Source organism: Silurus aristotelis (genome assembly GCF_946808225.1).
Source record: "Silurus aristotelis genome assembly, chromosome: 19".
Classification (NCBI taxonomy): Eukaryota; Metazoa; Chordata; class Actinopteri; order Siluriformes; family Siluridae; genus Silurus; species Silurus aristotelis.
In genome coordinates, this window is record NC_139592.1 from 21,017,316 (window position 1) to 21,031,340 (window position 14,025).

General features: G+C 39.6%; 1 protein-coding gene across 3 annotated transcripts in view; it reads right to left on the minus strand.

Annotated features, from left to right (window-relative positions):
* The window catches only part of spryd3 (SPRY domain containing 3), a 38,281-nt gene extending 26,260 nt beyond the window's left edge, over positions 1-12,021 (minus strand). For all 3 annotated transcript variants that reach the window (XR_014537989.1, XR_014537990.1, XM_083569656.1), the window contains exons 1-6: positions 11,858-12,021; positions 9,480-9,607; positions 5,494-5,569; positions 2,053-2,177; positions 1,283-1,418; positions 537-725 (exon numbers count right to left, since the gene is read on the minus strand). Coding sequence is in view for 1 of the 3 variants with exons in the window: in XM_083569656.1 (XP_083425782.1) it covers positions 537-725; positions 1,283-1,418; positions 2,053-2,177; positions 5,494-5,569; positions 9,480-9,607 (654 nt within the window). In the remaining 2 variants the exon portion in view is untranslated. The remainder of the gene's footprint in view (positions 1-536; positions 726-1,282; positions 1,419-2,052; positions 2,178-5,493; positions 5,570-9,479; positions 9,608-11,857) is intronic.
* Positions 12,022-14,025: the final 2,004 nt, after the last annotated feature.

Below are 14,025 nucleotides of genomic sequence, written 5' to 3' on the forward strand. Positions count from 1 at the left end.
CGTGTGCATCGGATACAAGTTGCCGTTTTTACAGTTTTTAACTTTTTGCACTGGTAAAAAATGATTTATTTTTATTTTATTATTAGTAGATGTGCTCTACTTTTATTATTCTCGTGTCTCGAGAGCGTTCTCTCAGCACCGCCGCTGCTACATGAATATGACGCATCACAACGATACGGAGACGTGGAAACGTGTCCTAAGAGTCACATAGAATACAGATTAACATGGCAGAGGTAGAGCTGCAACTTTCTGGAGACCTTCTGGTTTTAATTAATAAAAAGATGGTGTTGGCCTCAGTTATGGGGATGCACATGCCTACTGTCTGTACTAACAACTTACACAGGTATTATAGATATCAAATCCACCCTAATTTATTAATACCCCCAATACATAATTTTATCTGCAGTAATAAAAAATTATTTATTTTATATTTTCATCTTTATTATTTTTCTGGTGACAAAAACTATACTAATTCTGTGCTGGTGTGTGAGTGTGTGGTGTATGCAAGTCTCTTTTCCCATCTACAACCATCTTACCGTGCCGCTGACTTTGACGTCGTACAGACGTCCCCATTCGTCCTCGTGGCTGTCCACCATCATGATGCTGTCCTCCTCCTCGCTGCCCCACTCGGCCTGCAGATTCAGACGCACCTCCTCGCCCAGAGAGTGCATGCCGACTGCAGGGAAAAGGCCACCCGGAGCCACGGGAACCACCACTGAGCCCACCTGCTCCGTTAAAGGCAGTATTTCAGATTGTTTTTGTTTATTTCACAAAATGTAAGTGCTAAAAAGAGCAAACTATGGAAAAAGAAATAAACACCTCCTGATCGCCGGGTTCTTGGCCTTTCTGAATCTGTATTGGAAGTGTAATTGCTTGCAGGCCATTAGGATTAACCGATTGCGCAGAACGGAAAGTCAGAACTGGGGCCGAACGTTTTTACGAGGCACGCGTCTCCTGTGCAAGAGCAGAGAGACGCTTGTGCTGTGGAATGAAGCCTCGATTGGCCCCGAACCCGCTGGCTGGTGGAAACCATCGCCATATTAACTGCTGCTTTAATCTGGGAGGCTCACAATGGGATGACTATATGTGTATATTTGCTGGGGCATTAAGTGAAGAGGGTGTGAAGGTCACGTGGGACGCAGCCATCGAATCTAAGCGCTTCTTCCGAAGCATAAAGCAAATAAAGCCAGGAAGTCCTGCTCCTGGTCAATAAAGCGCTCCAATGGCAGTGAAAAAGACCTCTGAGGAAGGGTGGAGGTTCGGGGTCACGTCTTTTACTCACCTCCTTGCCGTTCTTGGTGAAAAATACGGTGGTCAGTCCGGCGTCCAGCGTGTCTGCGTAGATCCCGCAGCCGATCCGATCGCCGCGGTTGCACTTGGGGCCGAACTGCTGGCCGACCGGGTTTCCATTATACAGTCTGAGGAATGAGAGAAGAGATACGATGTCAGCAGACTTTCAAGCCACAACCTCTGATTAGCTGCTCGTCTGGAACGTGGTGGCTGAGGGTGCGGGGGGGTGGGATGAGAGGTTGAGAAAATCCCAACACATAAAAAAATAATAACAATAATAAAAAATGAGTCATATTAAGAAGGAAAAAAATTTAAACATTTAAACACCACCAATCATTTATATCATTATTATGTCTAGGGCTGCTACTCGGTCATGTTGATTGTATGATCAAACTATTGCCTCATTTACCCTCTGTCTTACCCTGAATGTTCCTACAGCAACCTCCATTTACTGTATGCCTCCTTTATGTGGGTACTTCAGAACTTCCTCTCCAACCCATGTAACGCAGCTCTTCATGGAGCTGGCCATGTACACGGAGTGAGCAGCCACAGTTTCTTTTTTTATACCCCTGACACTGTTGTGTATGGTGTCAAGTTGAACAATAAACGTGTGGTCCGCCACTTAATACGTTCCAAAAAGAACTCGAGTTTTAACTATACTATCCTAATTCTTTTGCTTATATAGTGAAGTTGGAAAGATGTACATTATACATCAATGTAAAGATGCTCGATCAAAGAACAACACAAACGCAAGAGACTCACTTCCCGTCGTCTGCGTGGTACGCGATCGAGTGAGGCAGCCAGCCGGGCTGATGATCGAGTTTGTAGAACTGAGGAACCAGACCCACGGCAATCGTCCCTCTCACGCCCGTGTCCATTATAGTCACCTGAAATGAATAGACAGACAGACAGTCAGACAGACAGACTTCCTGTGATGTTAGGAAGCTGGGGTCAGACATGATACAGCACCCCCTGGAGGACAGATGGTTAAGGGCCTTGCTCAGAGCCCCAGGAGCAGCAGCTTGGAAATACTGGGGCTTGAACCACCAACCTTCAGATCAGTAACCCAGAGCCTTAACCACTGAGCTCCCACCTCATGTCACACTTGCTAACGCTCTGGAGCATTCAGGATCATGCTGTTGTGAAATCTCACCAAAACCAATCAAAAACTTTGAAAACAGAGGGGATGTCTCGTAGTGATGTGGTACCAAGAGCTGTGTGTGAAGTCTTTTGCCAGCAACAAACAAACAAACAAACAAAACAAACAAAAAGTCAAGTTACCTGCTGTGAAGTGTGTGGCCTGGCAAAGTGCGTTAGAACTTCTTGGAAAATCCAAGAACGAACTTTTGTTCCCTGCCACTAATTAGACTCCCTGCCTAATTTAATGGTATCCTCAAAAAAAATAAAAGAAAATAAAAGAAAAGACCTCCATGAAGGTCAAAACAGATTCACTACTCTTGAGGAAACTTGGCCTGGGCAGAAACAAAAGCTCTGTCCACAGGAATGAAAGTAAAAAAAAATAATAATAATAAAATTTATTTCTTTCCAGGAAAATGGCTGCCATGCAGCTGTTGGCGAGTCGCGCCTTCCTGCTTTAAACCCTAAAACCTGCTGCCAGGAATTAAATCATGTTTAGAAGCAGAGTCTTTCGAGGATTTGCTCGGTGAACTTTAAACGGCAAGATAAATCTTGAAAAGCCTCCTAAATATTGACGTCCGCTGATGTAGTGGCTCCGAGCGTCCCGCTGCGAGTTTATTACGCCGGGAAAAAAAGACGCGGCGCTTCGTGAAGACAGCCCTGCTGTGAACCCTGGAGCTGCAGGATTCCAGCCTGGGCTTCCAGACAAAATATTCAATTAGGTTCATAGAGAAAATTTCCACTTGACTAAGGACAAAATCAATTTGCACACACTTACCATTGCTGAAAATAAAATTAAAAAAATGGAATAAAAAAATAAATAAAATAAAAAAAAATAAAAAATCAGGGCAGCCTGAGATCAGGCTTGTGTTTTTTTTTTTGGATAAAAGTTGTTAAAACAAAAGACAACAGAACAGTTCAACATTTTGTGTGTGTGTGAACTGAGACTGCAAATGTAACGGGGAAATGGGGTCTAATGCACGGAAAAATGCACGGGTGTTTTGGTTGGATGACGAAGGTGCACCGCTCAGACGTTTAAAAAAAAAAAAACACTTTTGTGTAAATACTTCATTTCATATTTTAGAAAAAATAAATAAATAAATACAAAATATGGCAATCGTGTGGAAACACATTTTTTACAATACTCTGTGTTCTTTTTTTCCCCCTCCATACTAATCCATACCTGGAAAGCACTCAAATCAAATCTGAATACGAGGAGACACGGATCTCCGTGAACTACCCAGTTCCAATGGCCATGTAAAAGTGGAGTTTTCTCAAACCACGACAAGCTGCCAGCTGTTCAAACCAGCGTCGCCTTCACCCAAAGCTCGATCTGCAGCCGCAACCTCGCACGCTTTTCTATCTGGAACCACCTGAGTGCTCCTTTCCCCTCAAACGCCACAATGCCTGGCTCGTAATAACAGCTTTGAGAAGATCAGCTTGTCCTGAAGAAGTCACAGGAAATCGCATTCCTTATAACAAGGATGATTTCTTGCCGTCTAAGAACAGGTCGTTTTGATCCGCTCGAAATGTGAATAAATTAAAAACAAATCGCTTTTTGTGTTATTAATAGAGACTAGAACAATATGAATCACAGGTTGTGTGGCTGGACTTCCCCTCTCCCCCCCCAACCACCCCCACATGATCCTCTAATAATCTGCATATGGGCTGTAATAGGTTCAAGGCTACTGACTAGGTACTGAGTAGGCCTCTGTTTCGAATGGAAAAAGGCTAAATTTAGCACGTGTTGAGAAATATTTGAATTCGAAAGGACAGTCGGTCTTACTGAACCTTAGAACATGAAAGAAAAAAACCCGGGAGTGGAAAAAAGGGCGTGCTAGTCGTTATGTAACCTCTGAGCTTCGGGTTTGTCTTCGATTCGCATCTGCAGTTTGGTTTTTGGTGTTTAGGTGAACGGATAATGGGTGCTGTGGTGATGTTGCTGCGTTCGCTTTTGCATGAAACAAACCCGAGCGCTGAAACAACTGTGTTTTAGGTTAAACGGTAGCAAGAGAGAAAGAACAAAGAGGAAAAAGGAGGAGAACACGACAAACGAGTTGGGCACTGGGCTTTGTTTAAGGTTTTAGGAAAGGCAGAAGAATGGGAAACGAAGAAAAAAAAAAAGAGAATAGTCAACCTGTCTATTGTGGTATGCAAATGATCTAATTAAAGATGCATATGAATACATTTGCATACTTAAATACTTGCTTGTATTTGAGGTTAGAATTAAAATTTTTATTAAAGACATCACGACAGCATTTTAGAACCACAATAAGAAAAATTTTCAATCTAAGACAACGAGATAAAAAGGCAATAGAGTCGTATCAATACGAGAATAAAACCACAATCGTGAGAATAAAGTTGTAACAATGCGGGAATAAGAAGAAAATTATGAGAATAATGTCTGATTTACAAGTTTAAAGTGGTTAAAAAAAATAGTTTTAATGTTATTATGACTTATGTATTGCTATGACTTTATTTTCGTTTTTTTTAATTATTATTATTGTTTTTAACGTGCCACTTTGTCGTAGGACAAAACATGCTGCTGGTGTAAAATCTGACATTTTAGTATATTTTTCTAGAATCCTGATTTTTATTTTTCTCTAAAATGTGAAATTTGCCACTTTAATCTTTCAGCCTGTTTGTTTTGGCAGCCAAAACTATCAAGGTAAATTAAACAAGCGTATATTAACTATATATTATATATGCTATGATCGGTTCAAAGTGGAAAAAAAAAAAAAAATCAAGCAAAAAAAGTAGTCACTTGGAAAGGGAGGGGGCGGAGCTTTCAGTCACTGCCAGTCATTATAGCTTTCTAAAGCTTGCGTGTTTTTGTTTTTTTTATTGGCGGTCGGTCATGGCAGCGAACTTGGAGGGTAAAATGCGGCACGATTACGCAAGAAGTCCCTGATAGCACATGCAAATATATACTGAACCCAGGTTATGTATGTGTAGTGAGGATTTGAGGTATGAATGAGAAAAAAAATAGTTTAATGACATGATCATGCTTTACCAGGCATCATGTCATCCTTTATTGCCTTGAACTCTGGACCTTATATAACTTACCTCAAAGTAACAGTTTCCTTTTGATAAAGGTCGAGGAGCCACATAGCAGCCAACTTCGTCAGAGTTCCCTTGGTAACTGCGGAAGAGAAAATGACAGCAGGTTAAAAACATTTCATAGCCGGCTTCGTTGCTATAAGTACATCCATCTCTCCCCAGGACCAAGTCTTCATTTCTTATAAGTAATCAAGTTCTGTTATTTTTTTAATACACTCAACACAAAAATATTTTTACTGCTGAAAAAAAAGTCTCAGCATGATAAGATTATCAGGTAGAGGTCGAGTGATCCTGATAGCTAGGTTGGATCAGTCTTGCTGATATGCTGAAATAATCAACTGTTTTTAAAATGGATACTACATAAAAAAAAATTAAAACTTAAAGTAGTACTGAAAAAAAAAAAAAAAAAAAAAAAAAAAAAAAGTGAATCATGAAAATGTGGTAATAATTATTTTTTTTTTAAATAATTCAATTCATATAATTAATAAATGATTAATAAAAAATATAGCACTCTCTGTGCTCTCTCTATTGCCCCTAGAGGCCGCTCTAGTAATGACGGCGGACCAACAGCCGGAAAAACTATCGGTATGGATTTCTGCTGATAGTTCCAGCAATCAACCTCCATTATCGAGAGTTCACAATGACTTTTTTCACTTTATACACCAAAGTACTAAGACAACTGACTTTTCCATCCATATGTGGTTCCTGCTTAAAATGTTACCAGCAATCTGAAGGCACACAACTGTCTTTGGATGTCTTTCGATGCTGTTTCTCGAAAATGTCCCTTCAGTTGAAGCATGACAAAGTCCCTGTGCACAAAGCCAGCTCCATGAGGATGTGATTTACATTTAGTGGAAGATCTACAGCTATAGAGCTCTAACCTCAATCGTACTGAACACCTTTGGGATGAATCCGAACGCCTACATCGGTAGCTTACTCTACTAGCACCCTTGAGGGTAAACAAATCTCCACACATCTCCACAAACTCTAGTGGAACATCTTCCCAGAAGAATGGAGGTTATTATAACAGCAAATTTAACTAAATGTGGAATTGGATGTTCAAAATGCTCAGTTGTCCACGAACTTTTGTCTATATTGTGTAGCTTCACTCATCGAAAATCTGGTGGAACATCTAGTGGAAAACTGTTTCACTTCAGATGAGTCAAATAAACAGCAGAAGCATTTTCCGTGTGTGGACTCCAAATCGGCTGTTCAGCAAATCGGCTCAATTCGTGGAACAAAACAAAACAAAAATTTTTTTTTTGTTTGTTTTTTGATGCGTCCACATTTAAACGCACCTGCACACTAAACCTCGCTCGGGCGCCAGACTTATAACAAATAGCAACGCCGTCTACATGTGACCAGACCCCTGCGTTCTCAAATGTGGTCTGCGATCGAACGTGACAGCAACATGGAAAATATGGGATTTTGGGGTCTGTGGAATTCGGACACCAAAAGGCGGTTTGTTTTTCCGTCACGTCAAACGTGCCTTTCATCTTTTGCTGAGTTAAAAAAAAGAAAAGAAAAAAAGCAAAAACAACAAGCGGCCCATAACATTGGCTGGAATTATAATTATTTCAATCAGGAAGGATTTTTTTTTGCGAGATGCGAGCCTTTGTTTGCGTTTTTTAAAAAAAAAAAAAAAATGTGGCTCTGTTGCGTACGGCGGTTTTTACCATGCGGAAGGAGAAACGTGTGCAGACGTGGGTGTAGGGACGAGCTCCAAGAACTGTGCTACATTCCGAAAGCAAAGATCAGATGGTCAGAAATCGACAAAAAAAGAAAACAAGCATGACTGGGGAAAAGACAAAAGAATGCGGTGCGTGTCGGAGAAACTGTTCACGACAGAGGAACGGCGTGCGCTTGATTTAATTAACTTGGGAAGTCATTTAACCAGGATGAAGCGTCGGGAATTTGTGTATACGCACTCGGATCTAAAGCGAGGAATCTGTTGCCTATTTATGGTCAGATTTCTTTAACTCGCACTGCTGAATACAGGACAGGGGTCTTTATGGTCTAGTAGATGTGTTGAGTCCTTTTGGTACTCTTTTGGGGGGGGGGGGGGTGTCTAGGTCATTCACCTGCGATCCTTAACCTTCTGTGTTTCTCTTCTCATTTGCCCCTTATACAGTTTTATGGTACAATATATATTGCACCTTTGCACTCCCATAATAGGTTTATAGTATATTTGCATATTCAGATATTTATATTAGATTTATTTATTTAATCCTGCAGTTCTGCTCCACTCTACATTCTGTATTAACTCGATAGTGTGATATAATTACATTATAATTATATAATCATAGCGTATCCCAGTTTATGTTTAGGTACTGGTGTACATACATTTACATAGATTGTGCACACACACAATTTGGGAATCTTGAAATTTGCAGGAATTCGAATATTCAGGAAAGTTAGGAATAACATTTGAAGCTATGTATTTGGTCAAATACTGTACACTATTATGTTTATAAAGTGATAATGTCCAGATAAATTCACTAAGGTACCATAGGGGCTGCGTCCAAAATCTGAGGATTTCCGAAGGACCACTGTATACATATAAATATATAAACACATTATCATCATTAACTTCTTCAGTATTTTGAGCTACAGGAGCTCGTCTGTTGGATCGGACAACACACGGCCGCACTTTCGATAGATACTGACCAGGAACATCCCACAAAAGCTGCGGTTTTGAAGACGTATTGACCCAGTCGTCTAGACGTCACACCCTGGCCCTTTAATCTCGCTTAAATCCTTACGATTGTCCAATTTTTCCTGCTTTTATCACATCAACTTCAAAGACAAAATGTTCACTTGCTGCCTAAAAATATTCCACCCACTAACAGGTGGCACAATGAAGAGATAATCAGTGTTCTGCACTTCAACTGTCACTTCAACATTCATATAGCATTTGTTTTTACATTTATAGCATTTTGGCAGACACCATTATCCAGAGCGACTTACAACTGAGCAGGGGAGGTTTAAGGGCCTTGCTCAAGGGCCCAGCGCTGGCTGCTTGGTGGTGGTGGGATCTTGTAAGCTCCCGATCCAAAGTCTAATGCCTTCACCACTGAGCTCCTATGTGCTTTACTACATTCAAAAGCTTGTTTTTAATGTTTGTATATTTAATTTATGCATATCTCATTTCATCATTATGCAAAATGTAATTAATTATATATTCTAAATGCTTATATCTTCACAATGGGACAAAACTTGTGTATTTTTTTTTTCCAACACAATTTTTAAACAATGTAGTATTATAATTTCTATTGGGGTTCAACTTGCCATCTGCGATGATCATCACAAACAATACAAATGCTGATTTACACAAAATGCTTCAGCTTGCATATTTAAATGCTGTTTTTGTTTGGGGGTTTGTTTTTTTTTTACAGAAAGAAAAAACCCGGAACGAGTGAATTTGTTCAAAGGAGAAATTCCCCTAATGCACTAATCACCAAGCAGCAACTAGAAGCTTTCAAATGTCTAAATCAAACATAGTTAAACTCAATATACGGCTTTAGCATTTTTTTCCAAGTACAACTTTATACATGAATACCCTGAATACGAGTTTTATGTAGTTGTGATAAAACATCTCATTAAAAAAGTTTAGTTTTTTTTAATCTGATTAATAGAAAAAAAATCTGCCGATTAATAGATTGGCAAAACAGTCATTAGTTGAAGCCACAATATATATATATATGTGTGTGTATATATAAATAAAATGAAAAGCACTGAGAAGTACAAGTTGTGGCCTGTATGATTCATTGTTCATGGTCTTACTCATCTCAGTGTACCTGCACTAAACACAATGCCAGTGTCCTAAATCAGTAGAAATGATGACTAGCCGACTACTTGTTTCCTGACTTGTCTGTTTCCCTAGAATTCGGATCTGCTTTACATTACGCGTGTCTGGCAGATAAATAAATACCCAGTGACTCATTCCAGAGACGGTACTTGGCTCTAAACTCCAGACAGCTCAAAGCACTCACCTCAAAGTGTCTCCGTCCTTCAGCATTCGTTTGTAGCGCTCCTGGTAGCGCACGGCCCGCACTTCCCTTATTTCTCGGATCCTGCGCCTCCAGTTGAGGATCCTGTAGTGTAAATTGATGTCGTCCATCTTGGTCCCAAAGGAAAAAGAAACAGTGGGGGGGAGACAACACATTGACAATGTTTAGAATTCTTGTGTTGGGGACAGATATTTAGAGAATGCTTTCAAGCTGCGATCTATTGTCTAAACTAATTACGACATAAAAGAGGCCACAAGAGCGCTTCGCTTGATTGCAATCCAGATGCGTGAAACAGCTCTGGTCATGTGACAGCTGTCCGTCATAACTGAGAAAATTCGCTTCTAGACAAACTTTTTTGTTTAAATTTTTTTTTTTATGTAACACTTTCAAATAAATGAATCTAATCAAACCTGATTAGATCTCATTTCACATCTAATTTCAACCTGATTGGACGTTTTTTTCGCCGCCATCTTTTGGAGAAGTGTCTGATTACATTTTTGGTGTTTGCGTCATGTATCCATGATTCCCCTCTCCCAGTTATTAAACACCTGAATTACAAGGCGCTCGGTCATATACTTGGGCTGGGGGTTAAAACCTCAGTAAATACAATCATAAAAAGATACATTGAAATTGAAGCGACAAAAATAGAGCAGTACTTTAAATTAGGGGGCCAAGCACCAAAAGTGCTTAATCTGGGTAACACGTCATCCCAAAGAACCATCTGACAAAAAGTTGGAACACTGATTGGGAAGCCTCTAAGAAACAGTCTGACCAAATTTAAGCCAAAGTGGTGCCAATGCTCTAGCGCCAACACCTGGTCAAATTTAGTCATAACTTAAGAAAACTGTCTTTAAGAATTTTTAGTACTTTCATGTCGTCTGTGTTGAGCTAATACTCACAAAAAGTAAGTAGGCAAAACTCAATAAGCATCTTTAGGACCACAAAGTTATGCACAAGAATTTTTGCCAATGCCACCTACTGGTTAAAGGTTACAATAAACGGCTGAAATTGCTTACATCCAACTGCCCACTTCTTCTCTTCCAAATTCCGTCCAATTGTCACCGAATTCACCTCACAACTTGTTTGTTCAACTAGAACTTTCCTCTTAAACTCCACCAGTGTCCATAGTCAAAACATACACATCATCAGTGAAACTCAGAATCACTCTTGCCTCGTGATACAACCATAATTTCATTTGAGAGGTCTTAACGTGTCTGAGAACATGCAGCTCACCATGCAGCTTCAATTTTTATTATTATAATTATTGTTGTTATTGCATTAACATCTACACAAGATAATCTTTTTCATCACTTTCACCATCCCAGAGTTTGATCACTGAAAAGATGTTTAGAAGAATAATAATTCCTCACAGACGTCCCTCTGATAGATTTATGCGACCAATCGAATCTGTAACTTTAACAAGCTAAACCATTTACGCTTTAACTATTACATGTACTACTTCACACTCACCAAGATCATCCCACCTCATATAATCTCATCCCACCCAACATAAACTCATCACACCTCATATAATCTCGTCGCACCTCATATAAATTAATCACACCTCATATAAACTAATCACACCTCATATAATCTCAGCGCACCTCGTTCAATTTCATCACACCCAAATCTACCAAAATAATTGAAAAGAACCTCAAGATCCATTAAAATCCAAACTAAGAATGTATTACAGGATCATAACTGAGTTTCAGAAATGATCGGTTTCCAATGTAACGATAAAGTTATTTGTTTATTACAGAAATGACCGTAACTGTATATAAAAGCTGCATTTGTTCAGATTTTTGTTTCATTCTTTCAAGAAAGGGTCACGTGGTTAAGGGGTTTGACATTTGAATAATCCCCGCCCATTTCTCAATAAGCTCCACCCCCTTCAACATCAGAGCTCAATATCTAAAATATGACCTACACAAACAGAATTTCCGGGCCGGAACAGATGGCTTTTTCAGTTCTATATTAAGATATCAAATAAGTTTGACTTCTGTAGTTTTTAACCTCCATTGGTTAATTTGGACAAATAAACAAGTATTGCATTTTTAAAACAGGCTCAACTCATTACATATATATAAATAAAGAGCTGACAGGTACATTAGCCAGTTTGTTATATTATTTAAATATTATAAAGAAGGAATATAAAGGAATATAATATATATATATATATATATATATATATATATATATATATATCCTTTTTTTAATTCACTCGTACAACTTTTTCCTCTACCCAAACTTCCCCATCTAAGTTATGGCTAACGTGTTAGCATTAACATCGAACAGTCCGCTCGAGGGAAGCCGATACCGAGTCGCCATTTTGGCTATTTTCATCAACCAGAAAATCTTACCTCATATGTAAAGGTGATATTATTGGGATGCTAAGGCCCCTTGTGTTTAATTCTTGCCACGGACTCCATTAGCTAGCGCGCTAGTCACCTGTGTTTAAAAAAAAAAAAAAAAAAATCCCGGCAGCACTTTCCCCCAGATCACTTCCTGTTTACCTCTGAGACCAGTGAGGGAGGGGGAGACCCTGACACGCTTTTATCCAATAGGAAAGAGCGCCGCAATCCAGCGCATGCGTACTAACGCGCCCCAGTGGCCTCAGCAGTTGTATTGCGTGCTTGCATACTAAGCAGTACAGTAGTGCGCAATTGGGACGCTCTATTCTGAAATACTTCCGAGTGCGCTAGTATGCGGTTCTCCATGAACATTCGAAAACGCTTAACGTGAAAAACGCTTCATACGATAAGACAGCGTTTTTACAAGACCAAAGTCAGTTAACACGTTAATAATAAACCAAACAATATTTTTACGGTTTGGTTGAGTTCTCGCAAGAATCCACGTTAAGCGTTTTCATGGTTTTCCTTAACATTTTTCTAATGGAGAAAAAAAAACGCTTAACGCGTTATTAAAAGCGTTACGATCGTATTCTAGACTCGTGTGTTTGTACATAGCGTGCTTTATTATTATTATGTTTATTGAGTTTGGTCTTTGAAAAACGCTGTTTACCGCTTAAGGCCACGGTGTCCCCCATTAACGTGGCCAAGAGCCCAATAGAAAGGCAAAAAAAGGCTTTCAACTAGAAATAACAACTTCCTAAAATAATTTTTGGTGTTTAGGGCTCTGGGTTACTGACCAGAAGGTTGGGGGTTCAAGCCCCAGTATCTCCAAGCTGCTACTCTTGGGCCTCTAAACAATGCCCTAACCTGTGTGCTACAGGGATGCTGTATCAAGGCTGACCCTGAGCAAAGGAAGAATGTCTCTCTGCTGTAATGTACATGTGAAAAGTAAAAAACCCCTTAAGTATACCCAACAACAATGAACCACACAAGAATCCTAGACTCAAAACTTTCATATTTTATTGAATAATTTGCATATTTAATATATGTTTTAACCAAAGACAATCACTTCCAATGCAATTTTTTTACAGATTCAGTCACATCAATTCCTACCTACCAGCCATACAACAGCCTGAAGGCCAACATGTGCTTCCACCTAAAACCAGCCAGCCAGATCTTTTCCAACTGCTGCTCATGCTGCATCACAGGGCAGCATAACAGATTCTGAGGACGCAGTGTACCTTTTCTGTGTACCGAAGCTCACAGACAAGCATGATTGGCTTATGTTACATTGATTGACAAAGGACAGGACAGAGAGTATAACGTTTTGCTCTTGTGAAATCTCTGCCATGGATGACAGTGGCATCAGTGGTATTTAAACTCACAAATACCTCAAGTTCAACCCGCGATGCCTTTAATACATCCAAAAATGTATTCCAAATGTCGCAAGCATATCTTTATGATGTCATGTCCCAACATCTCATTTGTTCTATCTGCCCCACCATGGGGGAAAAAAAAGAACGGGGTAAATCAGTCAGAGCGGATTCACAAGGTTAAAATCATTTTCCTATCTGCAGTCCAAGCAGCCATTAAGATATGATCAAGATATGAGCGTGAAAAATGGATTGGCCATGAAATCAGAATATAGATAGATTGTATGTATTTTAAGAGTGTACACTAACAAGGCTTGGTTTCTTCTGGGTTCTGGTTTCTCTCAAAAACCTAATGGTAGGTCAATTGCCTATGATAAATTGCCGCTGGGTGGGAATCTTGCTCATGTAATGAACTGGTGAATCATTGGTGTATTCCTGTCTCATCTCAGTGAGCTCCTTAACCTTAACCTTAAGCAGGATATTGCTAAATCACTGAAATCTATATTTAAAGCCTTAGAATTATCAATAGTTAGGAGGATAGCAAGAGCACGATGGACAGATGCAGGACTCTTTGTGAAAGACAGCCAGTGTTGGGTGATGTACACATTTCAGAAAGATATTTCAGTACTGAATAGAATTTCGTCTGGACAGAAAATTGTGTAGAAAAAAAACAACAACTTAAAAGCACCCTATTGGTTTCCAAGCCATTTGGAACATCTCTCTACTGAAATATGTAAAAAGAAGCACCGTTTATGCACTTGGCCTTATATGGAAACAGAAAGCTGCTGGTAATCCGTTTGCCAA